Here is a 23,470-nt window from a genome sequence, read left to right as displayed (position 1 = left end):
CAATAGAACACAAATTCAGTGCAATTATTTCAAATATTTACATTTTTTTTTACAGAATCTGCTATTCCCTCCTCCTCCCACTCACTTTTGAGGGCTTCTGTTCCACCTTCCTCCAATGCATCCATAGTATCCCCCCAAGACAATGCATCATAGGTATTTCAGGTGGTTTTCCCTGATGACTGTAAATCCCCAGTGTGACCTCTTCCTTTGGTCTTTTTCTTTGCTTTAGTTACATGCTCCCATACCTCCCCTTTTGGCCCCTGTTCCCCTCCTGCTGCTGCTGGCCCCTGATCCCCTTCTGCCGCTGCTGTCCCCTGCGCCCCACCTGCCGCTGCTGGCCCCAGCTCCCCACCTGCCGCTGCTGGCCCCTGCTCCCCGCCCGCCGTTACTGGCCCCTGCTCCCCGCCCGCTGCTACTGGCCCCTGCTCCCCGCCCGCTGCTACTGGCCCCTGATCCCCTCCTTCCTCTCTTCTTGTTGGCTCCTGCTCCTCCTCCTGCTCAAAGGATAACTCCATGGCATCAAACTGATTTATCTTGGTCTCCTCTACTAGGGCTGTCTCAGTGTCCTGGGGAGCATTATTATGCGCCGCCTCAGGACACTCCCTAAAAGAGTGACCCTGTCCCCCACAGAAGTTACACAGTACAGTATTAGGACATACAGATCGGTTATGCCCAAGAACCCCACACTGGCTGCACCTGATCTTATCACAGCTCGCACTCAAATGCCTGTTGGACCCACATTTGAAGCAAAGCTGGGGCTGGCCACTGTAAAAACAGACCCCTCTGTCTCCCCCAATGAAGAGGGAATTTGGGAGGTGGTGAGACATACCAAATCTTTCCCACAGCATAACCTTACAACTCCAACCCCCAGTCCACACCCACGCTCCTTCCCAGATCTCCTCCTCTATTTTCTCCAGATCAGACCGCATAGTACATTGTCTCTTCAACCAATAAAGAATGTCTTGTTTGGCAATGGCCTCGTTGTGAAAAATTACAGTCACCAGTTTGGTTGTAGGATGACTTACAGGGATGGCAACAAAGTCTTTCCACCGAAGTGTGAATTTCAAGTCCTCAAACCTGTGCCAGAAAGCTTCTATCAAGTCACCCCTTTTGAAGCTTATGTTATATTCCCTGTTACCTGGGGTGTGTATGAAAGCCAAAATGTCTGAGGCCTGAAACCCCATAGATTCCTTCAAAAGGACTTTACCAATAAAGCATTTATCAGGAATATCCCCAATACCTTTGTATCGCAGTCTCACCACATTTATCCGCTTGGCAGTGGGGTTTGGGAACTTGGGGTAACTGCTGGACCCTGGACCGGCACCTCTCCATGTGGACCCTTCTGCTCTCTCTGGTCTCCCTCCAGCTTCTCCAGGGATGCTCCGCTGTGCTGCACCATCCGTGGCTGCTGGTGGCCTCTGTGCTGCACCGTCCGTAGCTGCTGGTGGCCTCTGTGCTTCACCGTCTGTGGCTGGTGGTGGCCTCTGTGCTGCACCGTCTGTGGCTGCTGGTGGCCTCTGTGCTGAACCGGCTGCTGGTGGCCTCTGTGCTGCACCATCTGTGGCTAGTGGTTCCTCTGTAATGTTTTTTCCTGAGGCTGCACAGGTAACAGCTGCAGCTCCTCTCTGCATTCCTCCCTCCCCCGCACTGTGCACAGGTTTTGCTTTCTTGAGGCTAATTGGTAGCCCTTGTGCAGGTTCAGTGATTTCATGGCACCCCTCTGATGATGCAACTTCTGAAGTGTTTGCAACACTCTGGCTGCCCTCTGGTAGTGCCAGCTCTGCAGTGTTTTCTGCACTCTGTCTGCTCTGTAATATGACCACTTCTGCATTGTTTGTATCACCCAGATTGCTTTCTGACAGTGAGGTTTCACTAATCACATAGTCTGTGCCTGGGACACCATGCTCAGGGGTGTGAGCTGCTGTTTCTTGCATCTCTGCACTGCTGGTCTCAGGTGGCTGTGTTTGCGAGACCCACCCTTTGCTGCTCCAGCTGCTCACTGGGGAGTAGTATTGGATCTTCCGGACACTGAAGCGGTTAACTGCTGCATCATCTTTCCTCCCCTCACTCAGGTATAGCTTTTGGCTTCACTCCAAACTGCTACTCCGCCCCTGTGTTTGGGAATTGGAACTCTTAGGGGCCTCATCTGAGGACAAACTACTCATAGTCTCTTCTATTTTTGCAGCTCTGCTCTCTGCTTTCTTTTTCCTTAGTTTCTTCATTTTGCTTAACTCTGTTTTCACTTTCATCTCTGCCTTTTCAGACAAACATTTCTTTGCTTTTGCAGAACTTCTCAGTTGCCTTAATGCTCTCACTCCATCAGAGTCTGCCTCCATGATGGGTCTCAGACCCCCTTCTCCCCCACACACCTCTCACTGCACCTCCATACTTGTGACCACTCTCAGCCTGGATAGCAGAGTACTCTGATTTTATTTGTTGAAAAACATGCAACATGTACAATACAGAAACAGTCAAAACATTACATATTTACATCGGCAGGGGAATAAAAATACAAATAAAACAATAGAACACAAATTCAGTGCAATTATTTCAAATATTTACATTTCTCCACAGTTTTTCTCACTGTTTCTGTTCTATTCTGCTTTCTTCCCTCTGTTTCTGCCCTCTAATCTGAGCAACCATCCCTTGCAATGTTTCCTCCTCAGAAAGTACTTTATTATTTACGTAATCCCATTTTTTCAATTCCCCAAAAGTAATACCTCGGTTGGTAGCAGTTCTAACACTGTTAACATTCACAGTGCAAAACCTTATAGGCTGTGTGGGGGTCAGTGGGCGGACACATCTTTTTTTTTTAACTGTATCTGCTATTCCCTCCTCCTCCCCCTCACTTTTGAGGGCTTCTGTTCCACCTTCCTCCAATGCATCCATAGTATCCCCCCAAGACAATGCATCATAGGTATTTGAGGTGGGTATCCCTGGTGACTGTAACTCCCCATTGTTACCTCTGTCTTTGGCCTTTTTCTTTGTTTTAGTTACATGCTCCCATCCCTCCCCTTTTGGCTCCTGCTCCCCTCCCACCGCTGCTGGCCCTTGTTCCCCTCCTACCGCTGCTGGCCCCTGCTCCCCGCCTGCCGCTGCTGGCCCCTGCTCCACGCCTGCCGCTGCTGGCCCCTGCTCCTCTCCTGCCGCTGCTGGCCCCTGCTCTTCTCCTGCCGCTGCTGGCCCCTGCTCCCCTCCTGCTGCTGCTGGCCCCTGCTCTTCTCCTGCCGCTGCTGGCCCCTGCTCCCCTCCTGCCGGCTCCTGCTGAAAGAATAGCTCCACGGCACCAAACTCATTTGTCTGGGTCTCCTCTTCTAGGGCTGTCTCAGTGTCCTGGGGAGCATTATTATGCACCGCCTCAGGACACTCCCTAAAAGAGTGACCCTGTCCCCCACACAAATTACACAGCACAGTATTAGGACATACAGATCGGTTATGCCCCAGAACCCCACACTGGCTGCACCTGATCTTATCACAGCTCGCACTCAAATGCCTGTTGGACCCACATTTGAAGCAAAGCCTGGGCTGGCCACTGTAAAAACAGACCCCTCTGTCCCCCCCAATGAAGAGGGAATTTGGGAGGTGGTGAGACACACCAAATCTTTCCCACAGCTTAACCTTACACCTCCAACCCCCAGTCCACACCCACGCTCCTTCCCAGATCTCCTCCTCTATTTTCTCCAGATCAGACAGCATAGTACATTGTCTTTTCAACCAATAAAGAATGTCTTGTTTGGCAATGGCCTCGTTGCGAAACATTACAGTCACCAGTTTGGTTGTAGGACGACTTACAGAGATGGCAACAAAGTCTTTCCACAGAAGTGTGAATTTCAAGTCCTCAAATCTGTGCCAGAAAGCTTCTAGCAAATCCCCCCTTTTGAAGCTTATGTCATATTCCCTGTTACCTGGGGTGTGTATGAAAGCAAAAATGTCTGAGGCCTCAAACCCCATAGATTCCTTCAAAAGGGCTTTACCAATGAAGCATTTATCAGGAATATCCCCAAAACCTTTGTATCGCAGTCTCACCACATTTATCCGCTTGGCAGTGGGGCTTGGAAACTGGGGGTAACTGCCGGACCCTGGACTGGCACCTCTCCATGCGGACCCTTCTGCTCTCTCTGGTCTCTCTCCAGCTTCTCCAGGGATACTCCGCTGTGCTGCACCACCCGTGGCTGCTGGTGGTCTCTGTGCTGCACCGTCTGTGGCTGCTGGTGGCCTCTGTGCTGCACCGTCTGTGGCTGCTGGTGGCCTCTGTGCTGCACAGTCTGTGGCTGCTGGTGGCCTCTGTGCTGCACCGTCTGTGGCTGCTGGTGGCCTCTGTGCTGCACCGTCTGTGGCTGCTGGTGGCCTCTGTGCTGCACCATCTGTGGCTGCTGGTGGCCTCTGTGCTGCACCGTCTGTGGCTGCTGGTGGCCTCTGTGCTGCACCGTCTGTGGCTGCTGGTGGCCTCTGTGCTGCACCATCTGTGGCTGCTGGTGGCCTCTGTGCTGCACCGTCTGTGGCTGCTGGTGGCCTCTGTGCTGCACCGTCTGTGGCTGCTGGTGGCCTCTGTGCTTCACCGTCTGTGGCTGCTGGTGGCCTCTGTGCTGCACCGTCTGTGGCTGCTGGTGGCCTCTGTGCTGCACCGGCTGCTGGTGGCCTCTGTGCTGCACCATCTGTGGCTAGTGGCTCCTCTGTAATGTTTTTTCCTGAGGCTGCACAGGTAACAGCTGCAGCTCCTCTCTGCATTCCTCCCTCCCCCGCACTGTGCACAGGTTGTGCTTTCTTGAGGCTAATTGGTAGCCCTTGTGCAGGTTCAGTGATTTCATGGCACCCCTCTGATGATGTAACTTCTGCAGTGTTTGCAACACTCTGGCTGCCCTCTGGTAGTGCCAGTTCTGCAGTGTTTTCTGCACTCTGGCTGCTCTGTGATATGACCAATTCTGCATTGTTTGTATCACCCAGATTGCTTTCTGACAGTGAGGTCTCACTAATCACATAGTCTGTGCCTGGGACACCATGCTCAGGGGTGTGAGCTGCTGTTTCTTGCATCTCTGCACTGCTGGTCTCAGGTGGCTGTGTTTGCGAGACCCACCCTTTGCTGCTCCAGCTGCTCACTGGGGAGCAGTATTGGATCTTCCGGACACTAAAGGGGTTAACTGCTGCATCATCTTTCCTCCCCTCACTCAGGTATAGCTTTTGGCTTCCCTCCAAACTGTTACTCCGTCCCTGTGTTTGGGAATTGGAACTCTCAGGGGCCTCATCTGAGGACAAACTACTCATAGTCTCTTCTATTTGTGCAGCTCTGCTTTCTGCTTTCTTTTTCCTTAGTTTCTTCATTTTGCTTAACTCTGTTTTCACTTTCATCTCTGCCTTTTCAGACAAGCATTTCTTTCCCTTTGCAGCACTTCTCAGCTGCCTTAATCCTCTCACTCCATCAGAGTCTGCCTCCATGATGGGTCTCAGACCCCCTTCTCCCCCACACACCTCTCACTGCACCTCCATACTTGTGACCACTCTCAGCCTGGATAGCAGAGTACTCTGATTTTATTTGTTGAAAAACATGCAACATGTACAATACAGAAACAGTCAAAACATTACATATTTACATCAGCAGGGGAATAAAAATACAAATAGAACACAAATTCAGTGCAATTATTTCAAATATTTACATTTCTCCACAGTTTTTCCCACTGTTTCTGTTCTATTCTGCTTTCTTCCCTCTGTTTCTGCCCTCTAATCTGAGCAACCATCCCTTGCAATGTTTCCTCCTCAGAAAGTACTTTATTATTTACAGACACAAGAACTCTTGATATCCAAAGGTGATATAAAATGGTGGCATTGATCACTCTCAGGGTGCTGGTGTTAACACCCAGATATGTAGAAGCAAACCCAAACACTATCTCTGCATATGTCTGTGTATGTAAATGTTTTATTCCTAGTCTGTGCGAGGCTTTTTCCCAAACTGCCTGCGAGAAGCTACAATCCTTTATAAAATGCTCTACTGTCTCCAAATGGCCAACATACCCCTCCCTGGGGCAATCCTTGGTCACATCCTTCTGGTGCTTCAGATTTGCCCTAACATAGGTCTTCCCATGACTTGTCAACCACAAAACATCTCTCATTTTCCAAGGGATTCGCTTCTCCCTGAAAACCCCCCTTGCCTCCTGAGCTCTGACTGACGGACAGTGGAAAAACCCAACTGGCGCTAAAAAGGACCTACCTAAGACCAATTTGTATAACACTTTCCTGGGAGTGCCCATTAGTTCTTTCACAGTTAAATTCCAACCTCTTATTTGTCTAGCAACTCTCCTTATGTAAACTGGAGGATTATATATTCTAGTTATTATTTGTCTTACCGGGCCCTCTGTAAACCAGTCTCTTAGAGCCCAAAGCCTTGTTTTTAGCATTGCTGGCCACAAGAGAGTGCCTGTGTTGCCGACAACTGGAACTATATTCTGGTACAGAAAATGTAGACCAAAAAACAATTCTGCGTTCACCATATTTTGACCCCCTTGTTCAACTCCTAAGTAAACAATGTTTCTTTTAATTGGATTAAGGCGATTACCCCAAAACAACTGAAAGAACATACTGCTAACCTGTGTCGTTATTTTATCTGTTGGTGGGAATACCACATTAACGTAAACGAAAAGTGGTAATAAATAGGTCTTTAAAGCTCGCACTCTATTTTCAAAGCTCATTTTCCACTTCTTCCACCTTTGGACTTTCCAGTTACAAATATCCAGTTTTGGCTGCCAGTTTTGCTCACACATGTCCTCTTTCCCAAATGTGATGCCCAAAATCTTAATGTCATTTTGAGGCTCAGGAAAGCCACCAGCTAACTGGAAATCAGGATCAGGAGACCCCACCCAACAGGAGACACATTTCTCATGATTTATCCTTGAATTTGACACAATTCCATATTTATCAATTAAAGTTCTCACTTCCTCCACTTCTTCAGAACTGGTTACAAATATTGTAACATCATCTGCATAGGCAAGACATTTTATTTTTTCCTGAGAAGGGACTGGTAACAAAAACCCTTTAATGTTCATATTGCCCTCCAAAAGTCTAAGAAAAGGATCTATTGCAAAAACATATAACAGGGGACTTAAAGGACATCCTTGTCTAACACCAGATCTGATATAAAACCGCTCTCCTTGACACCCATTCACTATTGGGATTCCTGATGCTCCATTATACAAAGTCTTAAGCCACATTATAAATGTATTGGGGATCCCATACCTTTTTAGGACAGAAAATAGAAACATATGGTTAACTCTATCAAAAGCTTTGCTTTGATCTATACTTAATACATATCCCTTCATAGAACCTGTCCTGCTGTACTCAAAGATTTCTCTTACCAGTAACAGGTTATTCACTATCTTTCTCCCTTTCACTGCACAGCCCTGTCGTTCACTAATCAGCGTACCTGACACGCTACTTAACCTAATAAACAGAATCTTAGCTAAAATCTTGTAATCAACATTTAATAATGCTATGGGCCTCCAATTTTTTAAATCATACTTATTACCCTTTTTAAATAATAATACTAATAAGGATTCCTGTTGGAAGTTTCCTAGTTCTTGGGAAAACAAAATGGAATTGAAAAGCTGAACTAAGAGCGGCACTAAAACATCCTTGAAACATTTATAAAACTCAGCAGTTAGACCATCTGACCCAGGAGTTTTCTTCAATTGCAAAGATGCTATGGCATCAGCTACCTCAGAGTTACTGATGGGTCTTATAAGGGCCTCTGTCTCTTCCTTATCAAGGGCTGGTAGTCTTAACTGATTTAGAAACTGCCCTATCTCACTCAGTGCAGGGTCTTCTGATGTATATAAGTCACCGTAGAATCTTGAGACTAGATCTAATATCTCCCTATTTGTCTGCATCACTACACCCTCCTCATTTAGTAGACCTGGAATTATTTTCCTCTCTCTCCTCTGCCTGCATGCCTCAAAGGGGTCTGGAGAAGAGGAAAACTGGTTCCCAAAACTGCTTTCCTCCTGTAGGGTTTTATACCTGTTATACTCAAACTCCAGCATTTTCTTCCTTGTTTCTGCTATCTCTTTTCCCAAGCCTTCTCTCCCCAGTTGTAGTTCTGAATTCAGTTTTGTCAGTTTATTTCTCAACTGAATATACTTCTGTTGCGCATTTGATAACCCAACCCTAGCTTCTTTTTTGAAGAACATTTTTATATCTGATTTAACATTTTCCCACCATTCTGCATAGTCTGAAAACAAAAACTGTGTAGAAATCCTATTAATCAGAAAGGTTTCAAATTGCTGCCTTAAGGATTCCTGCTCTAGCAGTTTAGAGTTTAATTTCCAAACTCCTCTACCAATACGTATGGCTTCATTAAGATTAATAGTGGCCTCTAACAAGAGGTGGTCAGTAAATGCTGCTGACTTTAAACCAATTGAACCAATTTCAACAGAGCTGGTTACATAAATTCTATCCAAACGACTACTGTGTTCCCCCCAACTATAGGTATACCCCGGCTTGTCTGGAAACATCACCTTATATCCATCCTTAAGGTTTGCATCTCTACACATTTGATTTAAAAAAACTCCATCACTTGTTATTATTCCTTTTCCCCCTAACCTATCCTGAATACATGTTACACAATTGAAATCTCCAGCTAATAGCACTGTTTTACTTGTAAATAAATACGGCTTTATTTGTTCAAATAAGAGTTTCCTCAAACTTAGTTTTTGGGGTCCATAAACATTAATTAACCTATATTGCACTTTGTCAATAACAATATCAATTAATAGACACCGACCTGGTGAAATTTCAACTAATTTTATGCATTGAAAATGTGCAATCTTAAATAAAAACCCAACACCATCATAAGAATCAGGCCCAATAGACCAAAAGGAAGCCCCCTCTTTCCAATCTCTTTTAGAATTAAAGATGCCAGATGCTGAAATCAATCTAGTTTCCTGTAAAAAATAAATATCATAATCCCATTTTTTCAATTCCCCAAAAGTAATACCTCGGGTGGTAGCGGTTCTAACACTGTTAACATTCACAGTGCAAAACCTTATAGGCTGTGCGGGGTCAGTGGGCGGACACATCTTTTTTTTTTAACTGTATCTGCTATTCCCTCCTCCTCCCCCTCACTTTTGAGGGCTTCTGTTCCACCTTCCTCCATTGCATCCATGGTATCCCCCCAAGACAATGCATCATAGGTATTTGAGGTGGGTATCCCTGATGACTGTAACTCCCCATTGTTACCTCTGTCTTTGGCCTTTTTCTTTGTTTTAGTTACATGCTCCCATCCCTCCCCTTTTGGCTCCTGCTCCCCTCCTGCTGACCTCTGCTCCCCTCCCACCGCTGCTGGCCCTTGTTCCCCTCCTGCCGCTGCTGGCCCCTGCTCCCCGCCTGCCGCTGCTGGCCCCTGCTCCCCGCCTGCCGCTGCTGGCCCCTGCTCCCCGCCTGCCGCTGCTGGCCCCTGCTCCTCTCCTGCCGCTGCTGGCCCCTGCTCCTCTCCTCCCTGCTCCCCTCCTGCCGGCTCCTGCTCAAAGGATAGCTCCATGGCACCAAACTCATTTGTCTGGGTCTCCTCTTCTAGGGCTGTCTCAGTGTCCTGGGGAGCCTTATTATGCACCGCCTCAGGACACTCCCTAAAAGAGTGACCCTGTCCCCCACACAAATTACACAGCACAGTATTAGGACATACAGATCGGTTATGCCCCAGAACCCCACACTGGCTGCACCTGATCTTATCACAGCTCGCACTCAAATGCCTGTTGGACCCACATTTGAAGCAAAGCCTGGGCTGGCCACTGTAAAAACAGACCCCTCTGTCCCCCCCAATGAAGAGGGAATTTGGGAGGTGGTGAGACACACCAAATCTTTCCCACAGCTTAACCTTACACCTCCAACCCCCAGTCCACACCCACGCTCCTTCCCAGATCTCCTCCTCTATTTTCTCCAGATCAGACAGCATAGTACATTGTCTTTTCAACCAATAAAGAATGTCTTGTTTGGCAACAGCCTCGTTGCGAAACATTACAGTCACCAGTTTGGTTGTAGGACGACTTACAGAGATGGCAACAAAGTCTTTCCACAGAAGTGTGAATTTCAAGTCCTCAAATCTGTGCCAGAAAGCTTCTAGCAAATCCCCCCTTTTGAAGCTTATGTCATATTCCCTGTTACCTGGGGTGTGTATGAAAGCAAAAATGTCTGAGGCCTCAAACCCCATAGATTCCTTCAAAAGGGCTTTACCAATGAAGCATTTATCAGGAATATCCCCAAAACCTTTGTATCGCAGTCTCACCACATTTATCCGCTTGGCAGTGGGGCTTGGAAACTGGGGGTAACTGCCGGACCCTGGACTGGCACCTCTCCATGCGGACCCTTCTGCTCTCTCTGGTCTCTCTCCAGCTTCTCCAGGGATACTCCGCTGTGCTGCACCACCCGTGGCTGCTGGTGGTCTCTGTGCTGCGCCGTCTGTGGCTGCTGGTGGCCTCTGTGCTGCACCGTCTGTGGCTGCTGGTGGCCTCTGTGCTGCACCGTCTGTGGCTGCTGGTGGCCTCTGTGCTGCACCGTCTGTGGCTGCTGGTGGCCTCTGTGCTGCACCGTCTGTGGCTGCTGGTGGCCTCTGTGCTGCACCGTCTGTGGCTGCTGGTGGCCTCTGTGCTGCACCGTCTGTGGCTGCTGGTGGCCTCTGTGCTGCACCGTCTGTGGCTGCTGGTGGCCTCTGTGCTGCACCGTCTGTGGCTGCTGGTGGCCTCTGTGCTGCACCGTCTGTGGCTGCTGGTGGCCGCTGTGCTGCACCGGCTGCTGGTGGCCTCTGTGCTGCACCATCTGTGGCTAGTGGCTCCTCTGTAATGTTTTTTCCTGAGGCTGCACAGGTAACAGCTGCAGCACCTCTCTGCATTCCTCCCTCCCCCGCACTGTGCACAGGTTGTGCTTTCTTGAGGCTAATTGGTAGCCCTTGTGCAGGTTCAGTGATTTCATGGCAACCCTCTGATGATACAACTTCTGCAGTGTTTGCAACACTCTGGCTGCCCTCTGGTAGTGCCAGTTCTGCAGTATTTTCTGCACTCTGGCTGCTCTGTGATATGACCACTTCTGCATTGTTTGTATCACCCAGATTGCTTTCTGACAGTGAGGTCTCACTAATCACATAGTCTGTGCCTGGGACACCATGCTCAGGGGTGTGAGCTGCTGTTTCTTGCATCTCTGCACTGCTGGTCTCAGGGGGCTGTGTTTGCGAGACCCACCCTTTGCTGCTCCAGCTGCTCACTGGGGAGCAGTATTGGATCTTCCGGACACTAAAGGGGTTAACTGCTGCATCATCTTTCCTCCCCTCACTCAGGTATAGCTTTTGGCTTCCCTCCAAACTGTTACTCCGTCCCTGTGTTTGGGAATTGGAACTCTCAGGGGCCTCATCTGAGGACAAACTACTCATAGTCTCTTCTATTTTTGCAGCTCTGCTTTCTGCTTTCTTTTTCCTTAGTTTCTTCATTTTGCTTAACTCTGTTTTCACTTTCATCTCTGCCTTTTCAGACAAACATTTCTTTCCCTTTGCAGCACTTCTCAGCTGCCTTAATGCTCTCACTCCATCAGAGTCTGCCTCCATGATGGGTCTCAGACCCCCTTCTCCCCCACACACCTCTCACTGCACCTCCATACTTGTGAACACACTCTCAGCCTGGATAGCAGAGTACTCTGGTCTAAGGCAGCCAGCTACTGCCAGTAACAACATCCTCTTATACCTTGCTGGTTATCAGGTGTCAGCTTACCTCCTGATTACCTAGCTTCCTCCTGAGTTAACCTTCTGAGTACTGGATGAAGCACTCAGACATATGTTTCCCAGGCCTAACTGATAGGGGTTGGCTTCACCCTGTCACAGTGTGCAAAAGACCTGAGTGTACTTATGCATTTTATATATGTTCTGCAATTAATGCAGCAGATGATAAAATGGCCACAGTTGCTGAAATCTATCAATATTTCATCTCAAATTATGACTTTTACAAATTTTCACCTGATGCTTGTGTGTGGAAGTCGTGTAATAAGGAAAAAGTTAAGTAGTGATCCGTGTTTTTTTGTATTACCCCTGCACACGGATTTAGAGGAGGGTATTGGTGTATTGCCCCTGCACACGGGGGTTAGAGGAGGGTATTGGTGTATTGCTCCTGCACACGGAGTTAGAGGAGGGTATTGGTGTGTTGCTCCTGCACGCGGGGTTATAGGAGGGTATTGGTGTATTGCCCCTGGACGCGGAGTTAGAGGAGTGTATTGGTGTGTTGCCCCTGCACACGGATATAGAGGAGGGTATTGGTGTGTGATGCCCCTGCACGCGGAGTTAGAGGAGGGTATTGGTGTGTTGCTCCTGCACGCGGAGTTAGAGGAGGGTATTGGTGTATTGCCCCTGCACACGGGGGTTAGAGGAGGGTATGGGTGTGTTGCCCCTGCACACGGAGTTAGAGGAGGGTATTGGTGTGTGATGCCAGATTTTTCCAGTATCTTTGATCATTGAGACTTCAAAAGGAGAAAAGTCATGTTAAATCCAAATAAGATCTGTCAATCCCAGGCCAGCAATGTAACAGCGCCTGCACCAGCTTACAATAGCGGTCCGACCGTCAGTGAAAACCTGGTGACCGGCAGCCCTTGCTATCTGTCCCCGCCAGGATACCTGCAAAACTTCCAGCCTGAGCCAGATTTCACGTACAGGTACGAGCAAGCTTGCATGTACCAAAAAGATTTCCAGCTTCATCAGCTGTCAACTACAGGTGTAGCATGCCCGCTGTCACCTGTCAACTACAGGTGTAGCATGCCCGCTGCCACCTGTCAACTACAGGTTTAGCATGCCCGCTGTCACCTGTCAACTACAGGTGTAGCATCCCCGCTGTCACCTGTCAACTACAGGTGTAGCATGCCCGCTGCCACCTGTCAACTACAGGTGTAGCATGCCCGCTGTCACCTGTCAACTACAGGTGTAGCATGCCCGCTGTCACCTGTCAACTACAGGTGTAGCATGCCCGCTGTCACCTGTCAACTACAGGTGTAGCATGCCCGCTGCCACCTGTCAACTACAGGTGTAGCATGCCCGCTGTCACCTGTCAACTACAGGTGTAGCATGCCCGCTGTCACCTGTCAACTACAGGTGTAGCATGCCCGCTGCCACCTGTCAACTACAGGTGTAGCATGCCCGCTGTCACCTGTCAACTACAGGTGTAGCATGCCCGCTGTCACCTGTCAACTACAGGTGTAGCATGCCCGCTGTCACCTGTCAACTACAGGTGTAGCATGCCCGCTGTCACCTGTCAACTACAGGTGTAGCATGTCCGCTGTCACCTGTCAACTACAGGTGTAGCATGCCCGCTGTCACCTGTCAACTACAGGTGTAGCATGCCCGCTGTCACCTGTCAACTATGTGTATAATGCAGACTACGGGACTGACAGCGGCTCATCACCACCCGTTTGGCAAAGTCTATACTGAAGGTAAATACAGTATAATGTACTACAGTATCTTCCTGTATTACACTACGTGTATTACTTACACTACCTGTATTACAGTACCTGTATTACACTACGTGTATTACTTACACTACCTGTATTACAGTACCTGTATTACACTACGTGTATTACTTACACTACCTGTATTACACTACCTGTATTACACTAGCTTTATTACACTACGTGTATTACTTACACTACCTGTATTACACTAAGTGTATTACTTACACTACCTGTATTACACTACCTGTATTACACTAAGTTTATTACTTACACTACCTGTATTACACTACGTGTATTACTTACACTACCTGTATTACACTACGTGTATTACTTACACTACCTGTATTACACTACGTGTATTACTTACACTACCTGTATTACACTACGTGTATTACTTACACTACCTGTATTACACTACGTGTATTACTTACACTACCTGTATTACACTACGTGTATTACTTACACTACCTGTATTACACTACGTGTATTACTTACACTACCTGTATTACACTACCTGTATTACACTACGTGTATTACTTACACTTCCTGCAGATCAAGCTGCCGTATTTTATTCTTTTTTTTAAATATCAGTACATTCTGCGCACAGACAAGTTATCAGTTACTGCGGATCGGTCCGGTCTCCTGTAATAAATCGCTTTGCTCAGGGTTATTTAGTTCTACGATTTTATTCACAATTCTAGAAAATGTAGTCCAACAATTTGATTGGCTGAGCAGCTTCTACAGTAGATACTGAACAATTGGTGAGCAGCTAGGCGCACGCGTGCGTGTCTCATGGTACCTTGTTGAAACGCATATGCGTATCATCACATCCCCACCCCCCACCCAGCTCGCACGCAAAGTATTACTACAGTAACAAGACAACGGTAATACAACTGCTTATCAACCCCCCCCCCCGAGCCATTCATGAACATTCTTGTAGCCTTCTTGAAGGAACCATTATGTGAAATGTGTTGACACTCATACAGTGTGCGTTTCAACAAGGTTCCAGACCGCATGAGCGGAAAAAATATTTTATGTTCGGAACACGACGCAACGTTATATTTTTGTAATACTTTTCTTCTTTTCCCTTCAGTATCCTGTATACAGTACAGTATGTGTCCTCATATTTTGTATGTGTATGGCTAAGGAGCCTCAGACTACTGTATACAGTATGAACTCGTAACGTTAATCTCTGCTTCAAATATAAATCTTCAAATTACAATTACTGTTCACACACACACACACACACACACAGAGACACACACACACACAGACTTGCAGAACTGTACGCCTGTACTGTACTGTACGTTGAATTGCTATTAGACTTTTAAGACAACAGCTCGCGATCGCCCACTTGAGTTTCTAGACGGTATTGCAGACAACGGTAAAATGCAATTTTCTGCGCCCGATAGATGTATTCTGCGCACGATAGAAAACCGATAGAAACCCGAGTCATTTGCTATACGGTTGGAAAACATAGCTCGTCATGACCCGGTATTCAGAGTGGTACGCCGTTCGAGGCTTTAGAATAAAGGCTTGCGCAGCTGTACACTTTGTACCCGACTGGTACTGTGAGCAATATTAGGGCATTTATTCTACATACGCCAAAGCAAAAGTTTGGTCCAAAGCGGATTTCCATCCAAAGTGTCCCAAATGTCCGCTTCAGCATATATAGAATTACCCCCTTAGTCTAGGAGAGTATTTAGTATGGAATACAATTTAGGATTTACATGATTTTCGCACGTTACACAGACAAAAACGCACACGTACCTGCCACGGATGTAAAGTGTTTTTCAGACTGGCTTTGTCAGCCACGGAATACAGAGAGGAGTCAACTGAGAACAGGACATGCAAAGCCTGAGCCAGCGCATGGACTGCTGTGTAAATACTGTATGTCATTCTGAAATTCTCTACATCATACACGTGAGGAGGAAGGGATTGCAGTGTTTCATTCCCTGTGCAATTAGGGAACATTAAAACAAAGCTCAAATGTATAGAATTAATAGGAACACAATTAAATGACTTCATCCAGAAATCTCTCAACACAAAATCATCTGGATCTTTATATGGGCTCCAATTAATCAAGAAATCCTTAAATCCGGGAATCTCTCCTTTATGTACTGAGAAGGATAACGATCCATTTAAGACCCTACAAAGTGCAGGTGGAATATAATTAGTAAAATACGACACAGAGGCTGAAATAATCCAAACCTTCACTGGCTGATCTGCAAGTAAATAACGCTTCATAAATTCCTCTAGAATATCTCTTGCACAATAGCTTATCACCACTCTGGCAGAGGAATTTGCTACGGAATATGTAATATCTTGTAAAGTGTCTGACAGGAAGTTGTCTTTTTTAGAAATTACGTGTAGAAATGCCACACAGCCGCCACTGCTGGTAATCAGGTCTTTCAGTTCTTGGCTTCCTGTTTGACTATTGTCATCGTCTGAAGCCAGGATCCCCACCCAGGTCCAGCCAAATTGTTGGAGCAGCTGGACGATTGCTTGATGCTGATTGCGCTCATTGGGGACCGTCCGAAAGAGGTATGGGAACTGTAACCGGTCATTGAAGATTGGATCCATTGACCCATAGCTGACCTGTGGGAAACAAATATTCCACATCTCTATCAGTAAATAGAATAAAGTAGGAGTCTGTAATTTGATAGAAAAAAAACAATATATATGCTGCAGTAAAAATCTATACTGAGTATAATTTAACATATCCACATACACAGTGTATTCTAGTGTACATTTTCTGGAAAAATATTACGCGCATCTCTAGTTTTAATGCTGCAACTTTAGTGAATAATGAGCTGTCCAAAAGGAAGATCCAAATGGATCAGTTTAAAAAATAAGAAGGTAATGTGCTGAAAGTATGTGTTATTCCCAGCCAAATAAAGACAAATATGAATTACATATAAACTGCGGCACAGCTTGGATGCGGCACTCAAATAACATGCCATATTCTCTATCATAAACATCACAGTATCCTATGGTAATGTATTCACATATAATGCAATCACAGTATCCTATTGTAATGTATTCACATATAATGCAAACACACTGTATCCTATAGTAATGTATTCACATACAGTATAATGCAAACACACTGTATCCTATAGTAATGTATTCACATATAATGCAATCACAGTATCCTATTGTAATGCATTCACATATATTGCAATCACAGTATCCTATGGTAATGTATTCACATATAATGCAAACACAGTATCCTATTGTAATGTATTCATATATGATGCAATCACATTATTCTATTGTAATGTATTCACATAGAATGCAAACACAGTATCCTATTGTAATGTATTCATATATGATGCAATCACAGTATCCTATTGTAATGTATTCATATATGATGCAATCACATTATTCTATTGTAATGTATTCACATAGAATGCAAACACACTGTATCCTATAGTAATGTATTCACATATAATGCAATCACAGTAAAAGATTTATGGGAGCTATGAACTAAGCAGCGCATTTTTGCGCCTGATTGAAACATTTTTGCAAAAATCTGCCTGATCGCGCCAACTGCTTTTCCCCTCCCTGCTATCGTGCTTAAACTTGTAAAGCGCGAAAGCTGGAAGAAAAAGAAGCCGCCTGTAAGAACTGCATGGAGAAGCTGCGTTTCCATGCATGGATCTTACAGGCAATTGTTATCTTAAATTTGGAGGACTACATGGATGAATCCAATAGATTGCTAAGTGATGTTACCACATATAAAAGTTTAACCAATAATCCAGTAAAATAATTTTCCAGCCAAATGAAATCCTTCCTAGATGGAGGTTTGGCACTGGGAATTTTAAACAAGAAGGAATATGATTATATCAATGTATTACAACCAGTTACACCAGTGTTTTACTACATCCCAAAAATACACAAAGACACCAGTAGACTCCCAGGTAGACCCATAATATCGGGCATTGGGTCCTTCACGCAAAATCTCAGTGAATATATTGACATTTTATTACAACCCTATGTAAAAAAATATGCAGTCTTTATTGCGCGATACAACACAAGTCCTACAAATTTTGGGGCAAGTCAACTGGGAGGAGAATTACATACTGGCCACATGTGACGTCACATCCCTATACACATGTATTGATCTTGTGCAGGGATGTGACGCCATCCAATATGGCTTGCCAAGTGTGGAGATCTCAAGGAATCACAAATTGAATTAGGGAATTAGATTCATCCTAGGGCATAATTCCTTCTGGTTCAATGGTAAATATTATTTGCAAACAAGGGACACTGCCATGGGCTCAAGATTCGCGCCGAGTTACGCCAACCTATTTATGTGTTGGTGGGAAGACCATTTCATATGGTCAAATAACATCTTCGGCGCGAATCTTGTGCTCTGGCATAGATATATCGATGACGTAGTTATTATTTAGAAGGGATCAGAAGAAACCCTGAAAATGTTTTTTGAATACATTAACAACAATCATATAAACTTACGCTTTACTCACACCTACTGCTGCGACACACTTTATTCTAACAAATCACCGGTTTGTACCTGGCAGGTACCTGGAATGCGACACTATTCACTTGGAGCATGCCGCGTTCCAAGCCAGGGGTCATGCCCGGCTGATGCGCGGCTGATGTGTTAATTTATAATGGTTGAGGATTTAAAAGGCTGCAATGCTTCGAGTGTCCGCCAGATGGCATAAATTCATGAATTGTAATGCAGTATATATATACTGTATATATATATATACTGTATAACAACAACCCCAATAACCCCTAACATACAGTACTGTACACATACAGTACTGTATATGCACAACAATGATAATATGGGCCGGCGGGGCGAGATGTGTTTGCAGCAGAGAGAGATCTGCTGCTCTCTCTGCGCAAACATCGGCACATTAAAAATCATTTAAAATACATTTTTATTCATAGTGTAGATGTGCAGGGGGTCTCCGGAGCTGAACCGCATTGGTTTCAGGTCGAGGGACCCCCTGCTCCCCAAGATACAGACCCCTTTATCAGGTGCCGGTATGCCTCTGCGTTTAAAGGTCCCGATCACATGACCGCGGCCTGTAAACCAAGCAGAGGGATACCGGCACCCCCAAAAGGGGCCTGTATCTCGGGGAGCAGGGGGTCCCCCGACCTGAAACCAAAACGTTTCTGCTCCGGAGACCCTCTGCACATCTACAGTATGAATAAAAAACATATATAAATAAACACTCGTTCCTTACCTTAGCGGCTATGTGCTACGGTAACGAAGCAGCATTTCTGTATTTTAATAATATTGTACAGTGAGCAGGGGGTCCCTGAGCCAGAAATTAATGCTCAAGGGACCCCCTGCTCCTGCACAATATTATTAAAAATACAGAAATGCTGCTTCATTACCATAGCGTATAGCCGCTAAGGCAATGAAGGGGTTAACCCACCGTGCCCGCTTTATTGTGGGTAGCGGGGGAGGGTGAAGGGGGTATTTGGCCCTTGGTGTGTGTTTAGGACTTGCGGGGGGGTTGCGGGTGCACTTAACCCCTTCACGACCATAGCAGTTAATACCGTTACGGTCATGAAGGGGTAAACCCCTCCCGCAACCCCCCGCAAGCCCTAAACAACCACCGTTGGGGCTAATACCCCCTTCACCCACCCCCACTACCCACAATAAAAAAACTCACACACAGCAGCCGCCCAGAAAATAAATAAATAAATCTAAATAAATAAATAAATGAATATAAATAAATACATTTGAAATACATTTTTATTCATAGTGTAGATGTGCAGGGGGTCTCCGGAGCTGAACCGCGTTGGTTTCAGGTCGGGGGACCCCCTGCTCCCCGAGATACAGACCCCTTTATGAGGTGCCGGTATCCCTCTGCATTTAAAGGTCCCGATCACGTGACCGCGGCCTGTAAACCAAGCAGAGGGATACCGGCACCCCCTAAAGGGGCCTGTATCTCGGGGAGCAGGGGGTCCCCCTACCTGAAACCAAAACGTTTCTGCTCCGGAGACCCTCTGCACATCTACAGTATGAATAAAACACATATATATATAAACACTCGTTCCTTACCTCTGCGGCTATGTGCTACGGTAACGAAGCAGCATTTCTATATTTGTAATAATATTGTACAGTGAGCAGGGGGTTCCCTGAGCCAGAAATCAAAACTCAGGGGACCCCCTGCTCCTGCACAATATTATTAAAAATACAAAAATGCTGCTTCATTACCATAGCTGATAGCCGCTAAGGCAATGAAGGGTTAACCCACCGTGCCCGCTTTATTGTGGGTAGCGGGGGTGGTTGAAGGGGGTATTTGGCCCTTGGTATGAGTTTAGAACTTGCGGGGGGGTTGCTGGTGCACTTAAGCCCTTCACGACCGTAGCAGTTAATACCGCTACGGTCATGAAGGGGTTAACCCCTCCCACTATCCCCCCAAGCCCTAAACAACCACCATTGGGGCTAATACCCCCTTCACCCACCCCCGCTAGCCACAATAAAAAAATCTCACACACAGCAGCCGCCCAAAAAATAAATAAATAAATCTAAATAAATAAATAAATACATGAATATAAATAAATACATTTAAAATACATTTTTATTCATAGTGTACATGTGCAGGGGGTCTCCGGAGCTGAAGCGCGTTGGTTTCAGGTCGGGGGACCCCCTGCTCCCCGAGATACAGCCCTCTTTATGAGGTGCCGGTATCCCTCTGCATTTAAAGGTCCTGATCACGTGACCGCGGCCTGTAAACCAAGTAGAGGGTTACCGGCACCCTCTAAAGGGGCCTGTATCTCGGGGAGCAGGGGGTCCCCGGACCTGAAACCACAGCGGTTCCGCTCCAGAGACCCTCTGCACATCTACAGTTTAAATAAAACACACACATCAATAAAGAATCGTTCCTTACCTTTGCGGCTATGTGCTATGGTAACGAAGCAGCATTTCTGTAATTTTAATAATATTGTACAGTGAGCAGGGGGTTCCCTGAGCCAGAAATCAAAACTCAGGGGACCCCCTGCTCCTGCACAATATTATTAAAAATACAGAAATGCTGCTTCATTACCATAGCTGATAGCCTCTAAGGCAATGAAGGGTTAAGGCAGAATAGCATGTTTATTGGGGACATTTCATTTGCCCCCAATAAACATTGCAATAAACAACATACAGTACACCCCCTGTGTATTTAAAATACATAAACAATAAATACATTACATACATATATTTAATGTGTGTGTTAAACCTCCCTGCCTTGACTGTAATCTATGTAAAAAACCCTCCCCCTATTGTGTGTGTTAAACCTCCCTGCCTTGACTGTAATCTATGTAAAACTCCCTCCCCCTATTGAGTCTGTTAAGCTTCCCTGCCATGACTTTAATCTGTGTAAAGCCCCCTCCCCCTATTGTGTCGGTTAAATCTCCCTGGCCTGTGTTTCTGTGAGTGCAGTGTATGTAAATGTGGAGAGGGGGAGGGGGATCACGTGTAAATATAATGCAGAGCCTCACTGCCAATGGCCTAACCACACCCACACCCACTCACTACACACTACCCACTTGCCCATGGCCCCTCTGCTGCTGCAAAACAGAGACAAAAATGAAAACATCCAAATTAATGTCCCCTAACCCCTTAATCACCATAGCGGTTATTAACCGCTATAGTGATTAAGGGGTTAACCCACCCTCACCCACCACTCAGGACGCCTACATACCCTCCCACACTAACCCCCCACCCCGTCAGGCCTAACCACCCTCACCCTCACCCACTACCCACAAGGGAGGACTACCCACACACCGTTGGGGAAACCCCCCCTCCACCCCCAGTACCCACAATAAAAACAATACACAGGCCCACAATAAACATCATTATATTTATTAAATACATTACCCACCCCCTGTGCCCTCCCATAAATACAAGATTTATCCTTTTACAAACAGGGTTCATAATGCAGCCCCACGCGAGTCCCCGGTGGGCTGGCGGGCACCTGGACAGACCTACAGGGTACCAGCAGCCCTTTTTATACAGGTTCTGGAGGCCTGCTGGTGGGTCCCGCCAGCATCATGGCCCCCAGGTGGTCTCCTTGTTCACCGTGGGCCACAATTTGGTCCCCACGGTAGGCCCGCGGATGTCTGGGAGCCCCGGGTCAGACCCACAGGTGTCTGCTGGGCCTCAGGTGGTTCCCACAGGGGTCTGGGGAACTCACAAGTGCTCACTACTGGTCCACGGTGCCTCCACAGAAGTGGGACCACACAGCTTCATCCCTGCAGACTACGGGTCGGCGGTGCCCCCACAGATGTGAGGCCACCGCTTCATCCCCACATATGTCACCCATGGAACCACCAGCCTGATACCCGTGGGATACCCGAGGAGATCAACATGTGGTCTCCAGAGGTCCCACGCAGAACCACGGAACAAACCCTGAATGTAAAAAAAATAAACCTGGCCTATACATTCAATACATACACCCCCCACCCCAACACCTACAGTACAATAATGTGCAAAATAACTATTATCCAGATATGGATAATAGATTAATTGCCCATTATTAAAAACATTAACTAGCATATTCAAATAAATAAAGTACTACTGACCTCATCAATACGAAGTGTCCGTCGCCATCAACATCCTTGTCTTGCCCACAAAATACATAGCAAATACAAAGCCAATACATTGCAATTACATTCAGATATCAATTAACCCCTTAAACACCTTATCAGATAATAACCACAACGGTAATTAAGGGGTTAAGCCACACTGGCCCGATACCCACCCTTCACCCATGAATTTGTACAGTGGCTTCATCATGCAAATATATATATATATATATATATATATATATATATATATATATATATATATATATATAGTTGCATGATGAAGCCACTGTACAAATGGCTATTTATATATACACAGTATATACACAGTATATACTGGCTATATATACACTGGCGACACACTTTATTCGAGCTCGGCTAGTCCCACGAATTCGGGTATACCCGGGTGTATTGAGGTTTGTGACTGTTTTCTGCCCGAGTGCATTGAGGTATTTTCTAGGCAGGGATTGAAGCATTTTATTCCCGCTGGCTGCAATACTGCACAGTATATATATATATACTGCATTACAATTCATGAATTTATGCCATCTGGTAGACACGCGAAGCATTGCAGCCTATTAAATCCTAATCATTATCATTTAACAGATCAGCCGCCCGTCAGCCAGGCATGAACCCAGGCTGGGAAGGCAAACGCAACGGGGCTTGTCAGAGGTGAGGAGCGGCGCATTCCAGGTATCTGCCAGGTACATACTGGGTATTTGCTCGAATAAAGTGTGTCGGTGCAGTATATACACAGTATATACACACACATGATGAACCAATATACAAATAAATGTAGAAATGTAGAAGGGTTATCAAAACCATACTGTACTACAAATAACATTTCTCCATACAGACACACTACATTACAATGAATTTCCTTTAATAATCCTAACTGATCTTACAATCTAAATCATCAAATGTCAATGAAACACCTCACATTCCAATCAATACATTGCATTTACATTGTATAAATGATGCATAAAATCTATACACCATATACAGTACATTCTGCAAATGAATGTTAACAATATCATTGCAAGCAAAATACAAATACCTCCAAACAAGTAAACTATTTTAACCAATCAAGTAAACAAAAATCAATTAGCAATCATTATTTATATCCCTAAACAATTGACAGTCCATCCCGAATAATGAAACAATTAACTAATTCACGCCTGGAGCAGAACAACTTAGCATGTAAAAAAATATAAGTACCAACCAGAATACAAACTTTAAAACCAAGGCTATCCCTGAACACAAGCACACAATACAATACCAAGGATTACATCTATCTAATTTTAAAATACTTTAAACACACAAAAAAGCTTAGCAGCATAGACAAATTAATTTAAAACACATCAAATCAAGCTTTTAAAACAACATCATTTCTTACCCTGTATGTATATATCTCTCTAGACATATATACATACATACATACAGTGGCAAG

The 23,470-nt window shown here is 45.7% G+C and overlaps 1 protein-coding gene across 1 annotated transcript in view; it reads right to left on the bottom strand.

Annotated features, from left to right (window-relative positions):
- LOC142491232 (vomeronasal type-2 receptor 26-like) overlaps positions 1-23,470 on the bottom strand; it is a 118,777-nt gene that overhangs the window by 34,383 nt on the left and 60,924 nt on the right. Inside the window, exon 3 of the mRNA XM_075593499.1 lies at positions 15,229-16,056. Coding sequence (XP_075449614.1) covers positions 15,229-16,056 — 828 coding nt within the window. The remainder of the gene's footprint in view (positions 1-15,228; positions 16,057-23,470) is intronic.

This window comes from Ascaphus truei, chromosome 3 (genome assembly GCF_040206685.1).
Source record: "Ascaphus truei isolate aAscTru1 chromosome 3, aAscTru1.hap1, whole genome shotgun sequence".
Lineage (NCBI taxonomy): Eukaryota > Metazoa > Chordata > Amphibia > Anura > Ascaphidae > Ascaphus > Ascaphus truei.
This window is presented reverse-complemented; position numbering and strand designations above follow the sequence as displayed.